Below are 19,069 nucleotides of genomic sequence, written 5' to 3'. Positions count from 1 at the left end.
GGCCTAGGGCTAGAATTATTGCTCTCGCTCTAACGATCGCGGCGATACCTCACTTGTGTGATTTGAACACCGTTTTCATATGCGGGCGCTACTCGCGTATGCGTTCGCTTCTGCGCGCGAGCTCGACGGGACGCTTTAAAAATATTTTTTTTTTGTTTTCTTATTTATTTTTATTTTATTACTTTTTACACTGAAAAAAAATAAAATTGATCACTTTTATTCCTATTACAAGGAATGTAAACATCCCTTGTAATAGAAAAAAGCATGACAGGTCCTCTTAAATATGAGATCTGGGGTCAAAAAGACCTCACATCTCATATTTGGGCTTAAATGCAAAAAAAAAAAAAAAAAATTGGGAAATGTCATTTTTTCAAATGACAAAAAAAAAAAATTGTCTCTTTAAGAGGCTGGGCGGGACTGACGTTTTGACGTCACTTCCGCCCAGCAGAGCTATGGGGACGGGTGAAGGAGATTTTTCCTTCAGTCTCGTCCTCGCTCAGCTGCTGAACAGTCACGATCTCCTCCGCCGCTACCGACGGCTCCGGTAAGCGGCGGAGGGCGCGGGAGAGCAGTGGGAGGGCCCCTCTCCCGCCACCGATAACGGCGATCTGGCGGCGAATCCGCCGCGGAGACCGCCGTTATCGTTTATCAGACCGCGCACACTAAAGATTGATACCTCGGTTGTGGCAGCAGCTGCTGCCGTTACCGAGATATCAATCTTTAAAAAATGGACGTACATCGTCGTGCGCAGGTCTGGAAGTGGTTAAACTGAAGGTTCATTTGGGCCAGGTAGGAAAAGCGTAGGAAATCTTTCCAAAGTGAGGGAAATTATTTCAAAAAGTTGTCACGAAGACGGATGCCTCATTGAAAGATTTCCCCTCACCTCCTGTTCTGGTGACTGCTACAAAAATGTTGGCTTTATTTAATTACTTTCTGTCCTGGCGATAATGGTCACACCATGACAAATAGATTATGTGACTCTCCCTTGTGGGAGCAATAAAAGCTCTAAAGGGGCTCTAAAAAGGACCACATTCTATCAAATAAAAAAATATATGCAGCTAGAGAAAACAATATAAGTAGGAATAATATAAAAATCTGATCTACACCACACACACACACCTTGTTCCGTGATTCTTTTCAAAGTAGGCAGCCCGCAGCCACACGCTCTTCTTCATGGGGAACGCCTGCAGGGCGTATGCATAGATAGCCCGGGCACACTCCAGTGCACCATGAGAAACACACTGCAAGCCAAAAGATATAAAAGACCCTGCTTTATATAAAGGCAATAACCTGGAAGTCTTGTACTGCAATTAAAATCACAAACCACCAAAACCACACAAAGAGGGACTCACGCTTTCGGCATCCTCCATCCACGTGTGTTTCCTGTCCTCCTCTTCTATTCCAATTCCAATGACTGCCCTGGTAACGGCTTGGCATGTTACCACACTGCCTGCTTTGTCACACTCCTCTGCGTCCTACACAAGAAAAAAAAAAAAAAAATCAAAGTAATGACATTCATCTTCCTGATAAGAACATGATTACTTCCTGAGAAATATTTTATTTCACAGTGAAGTTTAGAAGATTTATTGAAATTTATACAAGCAAAATCAACTGGTCTATAGTAAACAGACGTTCATGAAAACCCAAATATGAGCTTGCAATTCTGAGAATTGTGGATTCCTAATCCACCCACCAAACACTGTGCTGGCCAAATTATGCTCACCTGTGTTTATTTACAAACCTATAGCCCTGCTCCACTAACATATTCCACACCTACCTGTATCCACTGTTCTCGGTTGATTTCTACTCCGTTGGCCCTCAGAGATGTGATGGCTCTGTCCACGATCTTTTCCACCATCTGTGTGTTTCCGTTGGCCTCCTCCAGTTTGGCGGCTGTGATCCAGATGTGTCTGTCAGTAGGGATGTTCTCGCGAGCCTTGTTCAAGACCTTACGGGCATTCTCATAGGTCTCCAACCTGGCCAAGGCCAACCACAACTAGACCACAGAGTAAAAAAAATAAAAATTGAATTTTTCATTAATATTTTGCAATCTGAATCAGCAGGTAAACTTTACGTTTCACCAATGCAGTTCCATATAACGCATGTTGTAATCATTGTCAGGCTTTTGCCATTATTCTGAGGTTTCCCCACTACATAAAAAATAAAAACACACACACCCCTTTCGGTCTGGAGTGTATTAGTACAAGACACACATTAGGTTTTGAGTATATACTACAGCAGGATCAAAGCAAAGCTTCTTTTTACAATGCCGTGTACCGAATTTGCCTGATAGACTTACCTCTACACTAGTGGGGCAGCATTCTACAGCGCGGCTAAGCATGATCCTTGCGTCCTCAGGCTCCTCCAGTTCCACAGCTGCCTTCCACAAACGGACAGAATTTGGAACATGCTCAAGAGCTGTGCAGAGAAAACAAGGTTTCTTTTATTTATATTTGGAAAAAGTGCATGTTACAGCTTAAAGTGTTCTAAAGGTTCAAGGTTTTTTTTTAACCTTCATGCATTCTATGCATGGAGGAAAAAAAACCACACACACACACACATTTGTGTGCAGCAGTCCCCCACCTACTTAAACCTAATCTTTCTTGAGTGCTGTGCACAGGAACCTCAGCTCTGCTGGGTCTCTCCCTGATCATTGGGAGAGACAGATAATGACAGCCAGTGAGGGGAGAGAGGGGGCAGGGCAAGCCACGGCTGTGTGTGAATGGACTTGGAAGCTCGCCTGCTCGAGTACTCCCCCATTGCAAGCTGCTTGCTCTGGGGGAACTCGGCAGGTGCACCGTTGGGGGACACGAGGAGAAGGATAGGCGCTGCTCTGCTTAAAACCACTACACATTATCACTTAAAAATACAATTATATTATAACTTATCGCATGCAGTTGTCAGTTAAAGCAACGCAGTGCCATATCGTAAAAAAAATGGCCTGGTCATTAAGTCCATCTGGTCCTTAAAGCGGGGGTTCACGCAAAAAAAATTTTTTTTAACATGACATTCAGCCGAGTTGTCAGAAAGACAAGCGGCTGTTCAGTGCAGCACATACCATATTTTCACCGCCGCTTCTGGGTATGTAATCTGCAGGACTGGGCGTTCCCAAGTGATTGACATCCTTCCGACAGGCGCATACATCGCGTCACCAGTTGCCGAAAGAAGCCGGACTGCGAGTCGGCTCAATTCGGCGCCTGCGTACCGACGTTCGCTTCTTTCGGCAACTAGCGACGCGCTGTATGCGCCGTTGGAAGGATGTCAATCACTTAGGAACGCCCAGTCCCGCAGATTACATACCCAGAAGCGGCGGTGAAAATACGGTATGTGCTGCACTGAAAAAAAAAAAAAACAGCCGATTGTCATTCTGACAACTCGGCTGAATGTCATGTTAAATATTTTTTGTGGGTGAACCCCCGCTTTAAGTGATTAAACACCGGACAATGAAAAGCCAGATTCCAGGAAATAAAAGCAGCTGAATAGAAAAGCAATTTAGTGATATCTGAAAGAACATATTTGCAAACCAAAAAGTCTTTGTAGTTCCCTAAAAAACAAAAACACTTACAAACTTAAACCTATAGTTACCTTTCCGCAGCACCCGCTTTTTGGCTCGAAGGTCAGTTTCCAGCTCAGCAGCTCGGATATAGACACGGACAGACTGTGGAAGGTGACAAATGGCCTGGGCCACAACAGCCTTTGCTGTGTCTCCTGGTTGGAGACGGGCTGCTTCCAGCCATACGTCTTCACTCTGTCAGCAAACATACAAAAGAGGAACATTAAAAAAAAAAAGTGTGTCTCACCCCACAAAATCATTACTAAAGCAATGGAGTTGAGTTTCATAGGGAGGGAGGGATTGGAAAAACTGCCTTTGCAGAACGTTCTCACCTGTTAACCCCCACGTGACTATGTAGCTCTACATTGATATGCAATTCAAAATTTATTTTTAATGTAGAATAATATTTTTTAAAAAAGGGAGAACATTTAACAGGCAAATTACAAACAAACTGGGTGTGTGCTCCCCCATATCATACCGATGAACATAACTAGGCATGCAGAAACAGAGCACAGAAATCGCCCTTTGCATCACAAAAGCCAAGCTTAAAAGAGACCCCATTGTCAGACCCTTCAAGTTAACAAAAATCTTCCCATAAGATAAGAGTATTTATTGTATTTTATTTATATTTGACTGTAGAAGCCTCACTTTAAACCCAAATCAAAATGCACCCCACCAAAAAGCAACAGTATGGCAGGCATGCCTCTTAAAATTGTTAGGCCTCTTTAAACTTAAAATGATATTAATGATCAGCTTGAAATAAATGACAGGCTGTTCCCATAATGAATGATGGACCCTCACCTTAGGACACATTTCTGTTCCTTTCATGATGAGATTGCGAGCCACTTGCACCTTGCCAGTAACTTCCTCCAGACGGGCAGATGCGATCCAGGCAGGTGGGTGGTGAGGATTGGTTTCTCGCACAGATTTTAGCAGCAGACGAGCTTTCTTAATATCACTGGTTAAAGAGAGTAGAATAAACATGTCAGTCAGATAAACGCATTAAAAAAAAACGCATTAAAAAAATACAACACTGTCATCAACAATTCACAACACATACTTGATGTCTCCTCCATGGGTGGGGATCATAGAGTTTAGATCAGTCAGGTAACCTTTGGGATCAACCACAGTTTGGCCACTCACAGAGTCAGACACCTGCAGAAGGAAATAGGTTATATATGAACATTCAGCTTTCTGTATTTAAAAGTGTACCCCAACTGGGACTATACCAGCTGCAGATGTGACATGTCTGACGTTTTACTCCTCTGTGTGGTGCCTGTTGCACCCTGTTTTATGTATGTAAACTCAGTTTTGACTATTCTCAATAAACTTTTTTTTTTTTTAACAAAAATAAAGAAGTGTCCCCCAAAGCATGTCAACACACCTTAAAGTGGGAGCAAACTCCCTTATATGATGTTTACCTATAACAAGGCTTAACTATAGATACAGTAAATATCTCCTAAACAGGCAGAGATTTTTACTTTAGATGCAGCTGGTGACATCTCCGGAGCATGCGCTCTGAAGGAACGGCATACCCACGCCAAGAACAGCGACTCCTGCACGCATGCGCAGGAGTGACGTCATCACCGGCTAGGCCATTCCTACCGCCGAAGCCTGCAAACCCAGAAGGAAGACAGAGTGAAGATGGAAGCGTAATGTAAACATCCCCTGTGACAGTAATAGGCAGCGACAGGTACTCTTTATGGAGGGATGGGGGGGGGGGCTGCTATAAGACCCCAAACCCCTCCACTGCACTTGAAAGCAGGGCTGTGGAGTCGGTAGATAAATGTTCCGACTCCTCAGTTTTATGTACTTCCGACTCCCCGACTCCTCTGTATTAATATGCAAATGTATTTTATACATTCCTTGAGGGAAAGAAACGCAACCTACCACAGGACTACTGGCTGGGAAGCCAACAGTCTACTGTATTGCACAGTTTAAGCAAAAGACAAACACAATGAAAACAATCAAGTGGCTGGATAGTAGCAGCAGGCATAAACATCAGGAACAGGATCTTTACCAGTTCAAAAATACAAACCACATTATTTGGTTGTTTTAGAACAAAAACAAAGCTTATCTATAATGAACCAAAAACAAAATCTGCAAAACCTAGAAATGGTTTATATTAATCTTGAAATGTAGTTATAGGCTTAGCAAATGCAAATCAATTCAATGTAGAGTTCTAAGGAAGAGAATTGCCTCTGCCAGATCCTCTGTCATAGAGGCTCTTAAATCAGACTATTATTTTTAGGGCTGAAAATAATCTTTCGACACTGACTTGGGTGGGTGGCATTGCAGTAACTATTCTGGCCACATCACTAACGATCTCTGGATAAACAAGGATGGCTTCTTCAACAGTAAGTTTTGATGAGCGATCATACTTTTCAACTTCTTTTAGTGCTTTATAAAACTCCTGTTGGAATTTTTTTATTTGGACACTTACTGGTTCTCTAACGCTTATGCGACGGTTACGTGAGGCACTGCATGCATTGGTCTTTATTCTTACAGTAGAGAAGTCATTAATTATAACTTTTTGTGAATTGGGACATTTAAACTTGCTTTTTTTTTTTATTATTCCAATCTAAATTTAGTAGGAGTCGGAGTCGGTGCATTGTTTGCCGACTCCAGGTACCCAAAATTTCCCTCGACTCCGACTCCACAGCCCTGCTTGAAAGTATTCAAAAACACCAAGATCTGCATTTTAAAAAATACTTTATATTTTTTAAAACAGGTGCTTTTAAGATGCCAGTAATCCAGGAAGTGATGTCACAACATCTCTTCCGGGTTACTAGATCCAAGAGCCGAACGAAGCATCGGCTTTGTTCGGGTCATTGGCCAGCCAGTTGCTCGGGAGAGCCTGGGCAAGCGGCAGGAGGGGAACGTCCCCTCCCTCTGCTTGTAATAACAGCGGAGCATTGGTTATTACAATAAAGTCGATTGTCCGCTCTAAGGAACGGTACTGGGGTGATGCCTACAGCTGCACACATTACTCCGGTAGAACCCCTTGAAGCAATATCGGGTACGTTTGTGCCAGATACATAAAAAAAAAAAAAAAAAAAAAAAAAAAAAGTTAATATCAGCCGTCGTTATTTGGTCGATTCCTAAATAACACTGCTTGAGACAATACAGCTCTGGATTTCTCATAAAACCTCAATGTTTTTTTATTCACTTACTGAACATATATGACAAAAACACTCAACGGTTAATTTACCAAACTAAAGGGGATTAAAATAAAGGAAGTTTCATTGTTTGGGTTTACTATAGAATCAGACAAATCAAATATAACCTTTCGCCTTATTCCTGCCGTCTCATAAGAAACTTTTTTGGCGACCTTAAAAACTTGTCTGCAAACACATTCTAACAGTAGAGTCGTTCTAGCAAAGAAAGCATTGCCACAACCTCTCTTAATGCTCATGCTCCAAGATCTAGGTCTCCCTTAGGGATCAGAAAGGAACAGGCACGTCTGGTGGGATAGTGGGCGTTTCTTTACAAAGCGCTGGAAAAGAAGTCTGTCTCTCTTCATCCCTTCAGGATTTCCTTCTGTTCAAATATATCGTTTTTTTAGGGAATTTCTAGACTAAGGAAATGAATGATTTTAGGACTCTAAATGCAGCCGATAAAGGAAGCATACAAAGCAAAAAAATATTGTTAATGATGGAAATTTAATTGACTGTGAAGGATGTATTTAGTAAAGACGTCTTGTTTTTCTGTTTTGGTCTAGTTTCCAATTTCTTTGTTCACTCCACTTTACTAGATGGACATTAGGGTTTGTTTACATTGCAATCCCCACATTTAAAATACAGTTGTAATTAGGGATGCACCAAAGCCGATATCAAGCATTTGGGCGAGTATCGGTACTCTCTGAAATGTTCCCTACACCGAAACCAATACTTTGCGGTGTGATTTCCATCAATACAAAATGAATGGGTGCAAATCGCACTGCAAAGAATCGCATGCGATGAGATTCCTGTCCAAATAGTATACTACTTTTCCCACTGCTGGTGTGTGTGACCCCCAATGCTGACATGACTTCCACGCTATACCCACGGAGTCCCGTAACTTCTCCAGTCCTGTGAGCACCTCCAGCAGCCCTTATTTGCCAACATAGGGATACCCTGGAAGAAGTCTGCATTTTGACGAAACGGCGTAGGGAGGAGCGGCGTGCTGACGTCACCACTGTTCACTTCGCTGCTATGCGGAAGGACGGGCAGATAGTATAGCTGGCCGGCTACAGCAATTTTAAACAAATGCACTATTTATTCTACCAACATGTGAGTGCATCCTTTTTTTACTATAATAAACAGTCTAGACGATATTACACTATGTTAGTGTTTTCCTTTATGGGTCATCTGCATTGAGGAGATATGTCTGACAACACCAAGGACTGAACGCAAACAAACTAAGGGATCCAAGGAAGTCTTGAGCAGGGCTGCTAGCCACATGCACATACGATCTCCTTATCAAGATCAACTTGTTTCGGTAAGCAGTTAAGACATAAGTGGTGGAGGTCATTCTCATCTCATCTGTCTTGCTGGTTGGCACGATTCCCTCGGATCTGTTCAGCACTTGTTTCGACGAGTTTGCACTCTCTTCTATTTTTCTCTGAACCTTTTTGGGACCAATTCAACACATATGGACTTGTCTCTTTGATATCACTCTTTTAGTTATTAGGTTCACGCCTATTATTGATTTAAGTGAAAACCTACGGACTTGTTTCTTTTGATATCACTCTTATAATTATTTAGGTTCACGTTTATTATTGATTTAAGTGATTACTTATGTGCATTATTATTTAGATACATTAATTTTTATCACATATCACTCTTATTTTTATGCAGCGCAGTTTATACTTTATTTAATTGCTATTTATGTTTAGATCTAACATTTTAACTGCAGCAGCATTTAGTTTATTTTCTTTTCACCATTTGTTCATACATTCAATTTTGATTGAATTTTTCATATTATATTGAGACCTGCGCAGTATACCCCTTTAATTTTGCATAGGGATACCTATGTTTTTCATTCTACATGTGGTTAGATGTACTGTGAGTTCCAAAATTTTTTTTTATAAACTGCCCACTAGATGCATACTAACTCATTATGCCTTTGCCTTACAGTTTTTTTTGGTTTGCGGGTATACAACCACTTTAAAGAGAAACCATTTTGCACATTCTTCTCTGGTTGCAGATAGAGTTTTGAACAGACTACAGAGCTGCCTCCTTTTGCTACTCACCTGGCTCAACCTCATGTCCATCAGGGTATTTCTGGCCTGTCCGATTTTCCTCATGTCCAGTTCTCCAGAGCCGGGTGTCATCAAGCCTGGCGTCATTCCTCCTGGGAACGGGGAATTCAGGCCGCCTGGGAAAGGAGTGTTCAACCCCCCAAATTGCTAAACAGAAGAAAAGTAGTCTGTTGAAAAGCAAATCAAAGCTAATAGAAAAGCAGAATATTGTACATACGATTATTAGCCATATTATTTACATTATTTAAGAATAATATCTGGTCAGCCAAAAACATGTTATGCATTTTCTTCTTTTTAATGTGTCTGTTAGAGCACACTCTCCATTACAGATGCACTTCAGGAAGATGCCAAACAAAAACCTGGGGCCATGTATGCTAAAGTACATTTTTTTTTTTTGCACATTCATACTTACCTAGGTGAGAGCGATGCTGCATCTGTCCCCCGGCGTCTCTTTACTGAGAACTGAGCCACCGAACACCACTCCCCTCCCTGAGCAGAGAGCTGCTGAATGTCGGTCAGCATCTCTCCTGCTCTGCTCCTCCACGCTCATTGGAGCGCCGAGCAGTGGGGAACGGCCATCTCAGCAGCTCGCTGAGACTGCCATCAGTCCAGGCAGCTGGCGGATCCAGACATCCTAAGCGGTGCCCCGACCGATTCCAGTGACATCAGCGGACTTCAGACCATTGAAAGCAAGTCACAGGAGTGCAAAACCAATTTCACTCCTGTGACCCATAGGAAAGGCCCAGCTTAAAAAGGTCAGCTTTAACAGTATTATCGGACAAATAAGTTGTAATTTGATTCAGAAATTCTTGTCATTTTTAATTTTTTTTGCCAATTAAATAAGTTTATTTTCTTGGACCATCATTTGTTACAGTACAGGTAAAGTGCAATGGTGTTCCTTTAATTTCAGGCAGATGGAGTGGATTCAAGTATTAATGCCCCCATAATAAAACTTTACAGCAGCTTGCGAAATTTAAACTTGAAACAGCCATCAATACAAATTTGTGTCCTAGGAGTTTTAACAGATCAAGACGGAATACAGTTCCAGTTGAGATTTGTTTAAATTCTTGTCATTCTGTTCAGCCATTCTTGTGATTGCCACATCCCTGCCAGAAAGCATGGCATGGACAGGTGACCAGTTTTGTCGTACATCAAATTTCACCTCCAACCTGCTCACTGCTAATGAATCACCACAATCATCCTAGTACAGTGAGAAGTTAACTCAGGAAGAGGTAAATCCGATCCGGTGAGGATTCTAGCTGTGCAAAGGTGACTGAATGACAAGACCGGCAAACGTGACTGAATGACAAGACCGGTAAAGGTGACTGAATGACAAGACCGGCAAAGGTGACTGAATGACAAGACCGGCTGAACAGAGTAACACATTGTTTGGTAAAAAAAAAAAAAAGGTAAGCAGATTTAATCTGTGGACTAGGTCCGGATTTTCGAAAGGTAGGGAGACCCACCTGGGTCAAATCACCCCCCATCAGGATTTACACCAGGTACGCTGTAGATATGCTCAAACCGAGGAGAGGGTGTCCCCTGAGAGTCAGCTCTCAAGGGATTTTAGAGCAGCCCAGCCCTGCAGCATGCCCTAGGTTCACTGCCATTAACAGGATGCTGTAGCTGGGGGGCCTAGGTAGCATGAAAATCAGACAGTAAAAAATAAATGTTCTGTCCAGGCCGGAGGAAACAAACTGAGGACTGGGTCTTCATGTATAATTTTTATAATGTGGATCATGCGTTTCCTGTGCAAGGTGGGAGGAGCCCAGGGGCGGACTGACCATTGAGGCACTCGGGCACTGCCCGAGGGCCCCATGCCACTAGGGGGCCCCATCAGGGTTGCCAGGCTCATTAAAACCAGGGACAGTATGTAAAAATCTTTTTTTTTTTTTTTTTTTTTTACACCTGTCCCTGATATGTCCAAAACCGACATGCTTTTGATGTGAAAATCCTGAGATTTTAGCTGCCCCGCCTCTGTAATGCCTCCTGGCTTGGTGGCCATCTGTAAGCCCGGGGCCCCATAATCTTCTATTGCCCGGGGGCCCCATGAGTTGTCAGTCCGCCACTGTAGGAGCCCATCTCTCTAGTAAGCCATCCTGAAAGATGACTTGAGAGAAAAAATAAATTTTTAAGCAGTTACAGGTTGGAGTATGGTAGGCAGAGTCACCTGCTGATCTTTTGTATTTCTTCTTAGGGACATCAGCAGGGAAGTCTTCCCACCACACTTTCTGGCTTTGCCCCTGATCGCCATGGGTTGTTCTTGTTGCATTTTACAAAAACATAAGTTTAAAGGTACATGTAAACCCAAAACGTTTTTTTTAGGAAATAAGACCCTTGTCAGTTTTTTTTTGTCTGTTCTCTTGGAAAAAGAGTTATGCTAATTTTTTGTCATAAGAGGACATTAGAAAATCTCCACAAAGTGAGGGAAAAAACGCTGTGGCACCCAGAACAAAGGTCTCCAATGGAAGATTTAGTCCCGCCATCTGTTACTATGACAAAAGCCTAAATTTAAAACACATCTTTTTTTTTTTGTATTACTCTATGTATAAGTTGGAAAAAAAAAAAAAAAAAAAAGAAGAGCTTTACACTAATGTCCCAGCTGGGGAAACTGGAATAGAATAGATGTGGTCTGGAAAAATAAGCTCTCAGCACTACATTTGAGTTTTTCTATTTCTCTCTCATCTACCAAAAGTTGGAAACAATCAGTTTTGGTTTTACTGTCCGCAGCAATTTTATCATAGAGTTAAATCACAGTGATCCTTCTCACCGTCTGCCGTGGATCAACAGATGAGTGGTTCTCCCCCGTCTGCAAGTGTTTAGAAAAGAAACTGTCGGGGATTGGAGTGAGTTTATCATGGCGAGGATTTCGCTGGCGCTTAGTCCGGGCGTCGCCAACCTCTGGGATGCTCAGCCACTCTTCTTCTGTCACTTCAGCCAATTTCCTCTAAAGAGAAAAGAAATTAGCAGCAAATGATGCATCAATAAGGACACCAAGGCAACCAATAAAAAAACCTGCTTCTACATTACCCAGTAACAGTATAACATTTTAATGTTACCTTTAAATCTGAAAACTGTTGCTGGATTTTGGGTCTCTCCATACGATATTTTTCAATTTCTTCTTTCTCTCTTTGTTCTCTGTTAACCAGAAAAAAAAAAAAAACATTATATTATATATACACACAGTAATGTAAAACACATTGTGCATATTTATAAAATTAGGATGCCCACCAAGAAAAGTTTGAAGCAAACAAATTTGCCTATGCAAGAAGACAAAGCAATAAGTCACTTTAATGCCCCCTCCCCAGCTGCATATACTGAACTTTGCTTCACTCCCTAACACATTGTTCAACGGACAACATCAAGGGCAGGAATCACTGTGTAGACCCCCATTAGCAATAGCCAGAATTTACACCAAGCCGTGTAGGACCAAAGGGAGCGAGACACATGACACTGGGAGTTCCGGAAGTACAAGGTGGTTTATCAGTCACTGAATAAATTAGCAGAGAGGCGAGTATGTGCTGCCCAGAAAGGGAGGCATGGTAAATTTGGCCTACAGGGTATGTGCATTACTCCCCTCCCCCAACAAAATAAGAGAAATAACAGAGACCAGAAACCCTTGCCTATACAGTACTTGCTCTGTGCTATGGCTTGGCACAGAGCAGTCCCGATCCTTTTCTTCTGGGGTTCCCCTGCCGGTGCTCCAGGCTCCTCCTCTTCATCAGGTGTCCCCACAGAAAACAGTTTTCCATGGGGGCACCTGTACTGGCTCCAGAGTCCCCGCTGCTGCGTCCATTGACACAAACAGCAGGACATGGCCCCGCTCACAGATTTTGATCGACAGCAGCGGCAGCCAATGGTTCCTGCTGCTATTAACCTGTCCGATGAGGAGAGAGACCGTGGTTGAAGCTGCTGCGCTCATGCACATCGCTGGATCAGGCAAGAAAAAGCACATATGGTTTTTCACTTTAATGCACAGAATGCATTAAGGTGAAAAAACCTTAGAAAAGGAGTTGTAAAGGCAGAAGGTTTTTATTTTATTTTATCATAATGCATTAAGATAAAAAGCCTTATGTGTGCAGCAGCCCCCCCCCCCCCCCGCTCACACTTGCCTGAGGTCCCTCTCTGTCCAGCGATGTCTCAGCCGTCCGAGATACTCCTTCCTGATTAACTGAGACACAGAAGCCGCACCACTGGTTTCCGCTGCAGTCAAAATCACAAGCCAATCAGGGGAGAGAGGGGGTAGGGCCAGGGCCCCATGTCTGAATGGACACAGGGAGCTGTGACTCGGCTTGGGTGCCCCCCATAGCAAACTGCTTGCTGTGGAGGCACCTAACAGGAGGGAAAGGCCAGGATAACACAGAAGAGGGACCTGAGAAGAGGAGGATCTAGGCTGCTCTGTGCTAATCTACTGCAACAGAGCATGTAAGTATAACATGTTTGTCATTTTAAAAGGAAAAAAAAACAAATTTACAATCACTTTAAAGCAGAGTTCCACCCAAAAATGGAACATCCGCTTTTCGGAATCCTCGCCCCCTCTGGTGTCACATTTGGCACCTTTTCGGGGGGGGGGGGGGGGGGGAAGCAGATACCAATCTAATAAAGGTATTTTCTCCCACCTCCGGGCATAGATAGCCGAGCCACCTGCGGCTATCTATGCCACGTCTGGCTCCCCCTCCGTCGTCTTCCCCCACCCCCTCGCTGCACAGAGGTCCCAGAAGACAGCAGGGACCAGTGGGGTCGCGCATGCGCAGCAGGGAACCAGGAAGGCTTCACTTCCCTTACAAAATATGCCAGGGGCAGCACCCAAGTGCCGAGGGACAGATCGGCTTCTGGTGCCGACATTGCGGGCGCCCTGGACAGGCAAGTGTCCTTATTTTAAAAGTCAGCAGCTGGAGTGTTTGTAGCTGCTGACTCCACTCAACTCCACTTTAAGGTTTTACAACCATTTTAGCAGGAAGCAAGGAAAAATCTGCAACAGAGCCTTCCCCTACTAAAAATAATATATATTTTTTTAGTTTTAAAGACATTTTGTTGGGAGTTGCCAATTATTAGTGCGGTGAAAGGCGACAGTTGTTTTTAACACTGGCTACAGGAAAAAAAAGTCCATAAATTCCAAAATCAAAAGTAAACAAAATGTTTAAATACTTTCAAATTGCATTTGTAAATATATTAAAGCGGGAGTTCACCCGAATTTTTTTTTTTTAACATTAGATTGAGGCTCATTTTGTGAAGGGGAATCGGGTAGTTTTTTTTAAAATCGAAGCCGTACTTACCGTTTTAGAGAGCGATCTTCTCCGCCGCTTCCGGGTATGGGCTGCGGGACTGGGCGTTCCTATTTGATTAACAGCCTTCCGGCGGTCGCATACATCGCATCACGAGTAGCCGAACGTCGGTGCGGCTCTATACGGCGCCTGCGCACCGACGTTCGGCTACTTTCGGAAAATCGTGACGCGATGTATGCGACCGCCGGAAGGCTGTCAATCAAATAGGAACGCCCAGTCCCGCAGCCCATACCCGGAAGCGGCGGAGAAGATCGCTCTCTAAAACGGTAAGTACGGATTCGATTTTAAAAAAACTACCCGATTCCCCTTGACAAAATGAGCCTCACTCTAATGTTAAAAATTAAGTAAACCTCCACTTTAAATGCACTAAAAATATTTGAACAAATGTAGCTTTATCATATAAAAAAAAATAAAAATAAAAAAAACACCTTTCCATTTTTGCTGTTTATACACTTGGCATACAGTTTAATGATGTTTCCAATTAAAATGTTCTTGTTTCTAACAGGACAGGAGTTCTATATCATGTACAAACCTTCTCTCTTTCCGTCTTTCATCCATTCTTTTGTCCAATGCGGCATAGATGGCATCCGCCTCTTCATCATCCTTCTCGTATGGGCCGCTGGAGAACAAACTGCCAGCATAGCCATTAAACTGTAGAGCGAAGGTGAAAGAAAAAAAAAAAGTTTTTTCTGCTTCCAACACATCAACTTCAGGAACAACATGATTACTTGCTGCCCAATATAACCCGCCTACTTCCAAATACCATGGTAACCAGATAATCAATAATATCTACTTAACCTGTCAGTGGTCATAATGTTATGGCTGATTGGTGAGCCCATTGTGTGATTAGACCACCAATACAGGAGAACCCCCCCCCAGTTCTTCTCCCAGTACCTCATCATAATTGGTGTCATTCAAATCTTCATCGTCGTCATCAGCCTGATTTTTCTTCATCTGATCCCCAACTGTTCTCTTTCCTGGTGGGGCATGACGATCGTCCACCGGGTCATTGGCATCACGGGCCGGACCGATATCAGAACGGGTGGTGAAACCTGTGGCACTGCAGAATGACAGCAATACGGTCATCTATGGCTGAAACACCATTATAAAATACTAGCCGATACCCACTACCCAACCTCACCCCCCTCCTCAGCGTCCCCTCACTCACACCTCGTCTCCTCAGTGTCCCCCTCCCCCCATACATCTTCCTCGTCTCCTCAGTGTCCCCCCCCCCATACATCTTCCTCGTCTCCTCAGTGTCCCCCCCCCCATACATCTTCCTCGTCTCCTCAGTGTCCCCCCCCCATACATCTTCCTCGTCTCCTCAGTGTCCCCCCCCCCATACATCTTCCTCGTCTCCTCAGTGTCCCCCCCCCATACATCTTCCTCGTCTCCTCAGTGTCCCCCCCCCCATACATCTTCCTCGTCTCCTCAGTGTCCCCCCCCCCATACATCTTCCTCGTCTCCTCGGTGTCCCCCCCCCATACATCTTCCTCGTCTCCTCAGTGTCCCCCCCCCCATACATCTTCCTCGTCTCCTCAGTGTCCCCCCCCCCATACATCTTCCTCGTCTCCTCAGTGCCCCCCCCCCATACATCTTCCTCGTCTCCTCAGTGTCCCCCCCCCCATACATCTTCCTCGTCTCCTCAGTGTCCCCCCCCCATACATCTTCCTCGTCTCCTGTGTCCCCCCCCCCATACATCTTCCTCGTCTCCTCAGTGTCCCCCCCCCATACATCTTCCTCGTCTCCTCAGTGTCCCCCCCCATACATCTTCCTCGTCTCCTCAGTGTCCCCCCCCCCTTCATCTTCCTCGTCTCCTCAGTGTCCCCCCCCCCATACCTCTTCCTCGTCTCCTCAGTGTCCCCCCCCCCATACATCTTCCTCGTCTCCTCAGTGTCCCCCCCCCATACATCTTCCTCGTCTCCTCAGTGTCCCCCCCCCATACATCTTCCTCGTCTCCTCAGTGTCCCCCCCCCCCATACATCTTCCTCGTCTCCTCAGTGTCCCCCCCCCCCATACATCTTCCTCGTCTCCTCAGTGTCCCCCCCCCCCCCATACATCTTCCTCGTCTCCTCAGTGTCCCCCCCCCCCATACATCTTCCTCGTCTCCTCAGTGTCCCCCCCCCCCATACATCTTCCTCGTCTCCTCAGTGTCCCCCCCCCCCATACATCTTCCTCGTCTCCTCAGTGTCCCCCCCCCATACATCTTCCTCGTCTCCTCAGTGTCCCCCCCCCCCCATACATCTTCCTCGTCTCCTCAGTGTCCCCCCCCCCATACATCTTCCTCGTCTCCTCAGTGTCCCCCCCCCCATACATCTTCCTCGTCTCCTCAGTGTCCCCCCCCCCCCTACATCTTCCTCGTCTCCTCAGTGTCCCCCCCCCCATACATCTTCCTCGTCTCCTCAGTGTCCCCCCCCATACATCTTCCTCGTCTCCTCAGTGTCCCCCCCCCATACATCTTCCTCGTCTCCTCAGTGTCCCCCCCCCATACATCTTCCTCGTCTCCTCAGTGTCCCCCCCCCCATACATCTCTCGTCTCCTCAGTGTCCCCCCCCCATACATCTTCCTCGTCTCCTCAGTGTCCCCCCCCCCCATACATCTTCCTCGTCTCCTCAGTGTCCCCCCCCCCATACATCTTCTCGTCTCCTCAGTGTCCCCCCACCCCCCATACATCTTCCTCGTCTCTCAGTGTCCCCCCCCCATACATCTTCTCGTCTCCTCAGTGTTCCCCCCCCCCATACATCTTCCTCGTCTCTCAGTGTCCCCCCCCCATACATCTTCCTCGTCTCCTCAGTGTCCCCCCCCCCTCCATACATCTTCCTCGTCTCCTCAGTGTCCCCCCCCCCATACATCTTCCTCGTCTCCTCAGTGTCCCCCCCCCCCTCCATACATCTTCCTCGTCTCCTCAGTGTCCCCCCCCCATACATCTTCCTCGTCTCCTCAGTGTCCCCCCCCCCCATACATCTTCCTCGTCTTCCTCAGTGTCCCCCCCCCCCATACATCTTCCTCGTCTCCTCAGTGTCCCCCCCCCCATACATCTTCCTCGTCTCCTCAGTGTTCCCCCCCCCATAACATCTCCGTCTCAGTGTTCCCCCCCCCCATACATCTTCCTCGTCTCCTCAGTGTTCCCCCCCCCCCATACATCTTCCTCGTCTCCTCAGTGTCCCCCCCCCTCCATACATCTTCCTCGTCTCCCTCATGTCCCCCCCCCCCCCCTCCATACATCTTCCTCGTCTCCTCAGTGTCCCCCCCCCCCTACATCTTCCTCGTCTCCTCAGTGTCCCCCCCCCTCCATACATCTTCCTCGTCTCCTCAGTGTCCCCCCCCCATACATCTTCCTCGTCTCCTCAGTGTTCCCCCCCCCCCCCATACATCTTCCTCGTCTCCTCAGTGTCCCCCCCCCATACATCTTCCTCGTCTCCTCAGTGTCCCCCCCTCCATACATCTTCCTCGTCTCCTCAGTGTCCCCCCCCCCCCTCCATACATCTCCTCGTCTCCTCAGTGTCCCCCCCCCCCATACATCTTCCTCGTCTCCTGTGCCCCCCCCCCCATACATCTTCCTCGTCTCCTCAGTGTCCCCCCCCTACATCTTCCTCGTCTCCTCAGTGTTCCCCCCCCCCCATACATCTTCCTCGTCTCCTCAGTGTCCCCCCCCCCTCCATACATCTTCCTCGTCTCCTCAGTGTCCCCCCCCCCATACATCTTCCTCATCTCCTCAGTGTTCCCCCCCCCCCCATACATCTTCCTCGTCTCCTCAGTGTTCCCCCCCCCCCCCATACATCTTCCTCGTCTCCTCAGTGTCCCCCCCCCCCATACATCTTCCTCGTCTCCTCAGTGTCCCCCCCCCCTCCATACATCTTCCTCGTCTCCTCAGTGTCCCCCCCCATACATCTTCCTCGCCTCAGTGTCCCCCCCCCCCATACATCTTCCTCGTCTCCTCAGTGTCCCCCCCCCATACATCTTCCTCGTCTCCTCAGTGTTCCCCCCCCCTATACATCTTCCTCGTCTCCTCAGTGTCCCCCCCATACCCCCTCCTCCTCTCCTCAGTGTCGTCCCCCCCCATATACCCTCAGTGTCCCCCTCCATACCCCTCTCCTCAGTGCCGCCCCCCTCCCCATACCCCCTCAGTGTGTCCCCCCATATCCCCTCCTCAGTGTCCGCCCCCCATTAACTTAGTTTCTCCTCCTGTCACAAGCTGTGCCCCCATCATACACCCCCCCACCTCAGGTATCCCCTTCCCGGGATCTCACCCTCTGCCCAGACCCGGCACATATCCCAGCGGGGCCGGCATGCCCAGGAACGGCTTCTTCTTCTTGTTCATAGTGCCGGTAATAGAAGCGGTGAGTCCGGACACTCCACCGGGGTTCCCTGCCCCTGAGGGCCCGGGGCCGCTTCCAGCAGACGAGGAGGACGCCATATTCTACACACCACCAAACACACCGACCTCCCAGATTGCACCGCGACTACTTCCGCCCGAGTCCGCCCGTCACTAGGGGGAGACAGGAACCGCCGGCGCCATTTTGTTGGAGCCACCGACTGTTCCTGAGAGGAAACATGGGACAGCAAAGCGTCACCGAGTCCTAACCCCCTGTCCTGTCCCAGGTGTGGGGAATGTGTGTGATGAAGAGACCATAAATAATGAATAATCACTCTCCTCAGTGTCTCTTACTACCCCCCCCCCCCCATTATCTCTTACTATACGCTTCCCCACAATTACCTCAGTTACTATCCTCTAACCTACCCCCCATTATCTCTTACGATACGCCCCCCACAATTACCTCAGTTACTATCCTCTAACCTACCCCCCAATTACCCTAATGCCCTTTACTACCCCCCCCCCCACAATTACCTCAGTGTCCCTTATCCCCCCCCCCACAATTACCTCAGTGTCCCTTATCCCCCCCCCCCCACAATTACCTCAGCGTCCCTTATCCCCCCACAATTACCTCAGCATCCCCCCCCACAATTATCTCAGCGTCCCTTATCCCC

General features: G+C 46.6%; 1 protein-coding gene across 1 annotated transcript in view; it reads right to left on the bottom strand.

The window, feature by feature from the left end:
- PRPF6 (pre-mRNA processing factor 6) overlaps nucleotides 1-18,577 on the bottom strand; it is a 30,928-nt gene extending 12,351 nt beyond the window's left edge. Inside the window, exons 1-13 of the mRNA XM_040329713.1 lie at nucleotides 18,331-18,577; nucleotides 14,975-15,140; nucleotides 14,613-14,731; nucleotides 11,855-11,933; nucleotides 11,566-11,742; nucleotides 8,787-8,942; nucleotides 4,614-4,708; nucleotides 4,355-4,511; nucleotides 3,586-3,748; nucleotides 2,300-2,418; nucleotides 1,778-1,996; nucleotides 1,353-1,475; nucleotides 1,120-1,241 (exon numbers count right to left, since the gene is read on the bottom strand). Of these exons, the coding sequence (XP_040185647.1) occupies nucleotides 1,120-1,241; nucleotides 1,353-1,475; nucleotides 1,778-1,996; nucleotides 2,300-2,418; nucleotides 3,586-3,748; nucleotides 4,355-4,511; nucleotides 4,614-4,708; nucleotides 8,787-8,942; nucleotides 11,566-11,742; nucleotides 11,855-11,933; nucleotides 14,613-14,731; nucleotides 14,975-15,140; nucleotides 18,331-18,497 (1,862 nt within the window). The 5' untranslated portion in view covers nucleotides 18,498-18,577. The remainder of the gene's footprint in view (nucleotides 1-1,119; nucleotides 1,242-1,352; nucleotides 1,476-1,777; nucleotides 1,997-2,299; nucleotides 2,419-3,585; nucleotides 3,749-4,354; nucleotides 4,512-4,613; nucleotides 4,709-8,786; nucleotides 8,943-11,565; nucleotides 11,743-11,854; nucleotides 11,934-14,612; nucleotides 14,732-14,974; nucleotides 15,141-18,330) is intronic.
- Between the last annotated feature and the right edge of the window lie 492 nt (nucleotides 18,578-19,069).

This window comes from Rana temporaria, chromosome 12, assembly GCF_905171775.1.
Source record: "Rana temporaria chromosome 12, aRanTem1.1, whole genome shotgun sequence".
NCBI classification, from domain to species: domain Eukaryota; kingdom Metazoa; phylum Chordata; class Amphibia; order Anura; family Ranidae; genus Rana; species Rana temporaria.
This window is presented reverse-complemented; position numbering and strand designations above follow the sequence as displayed.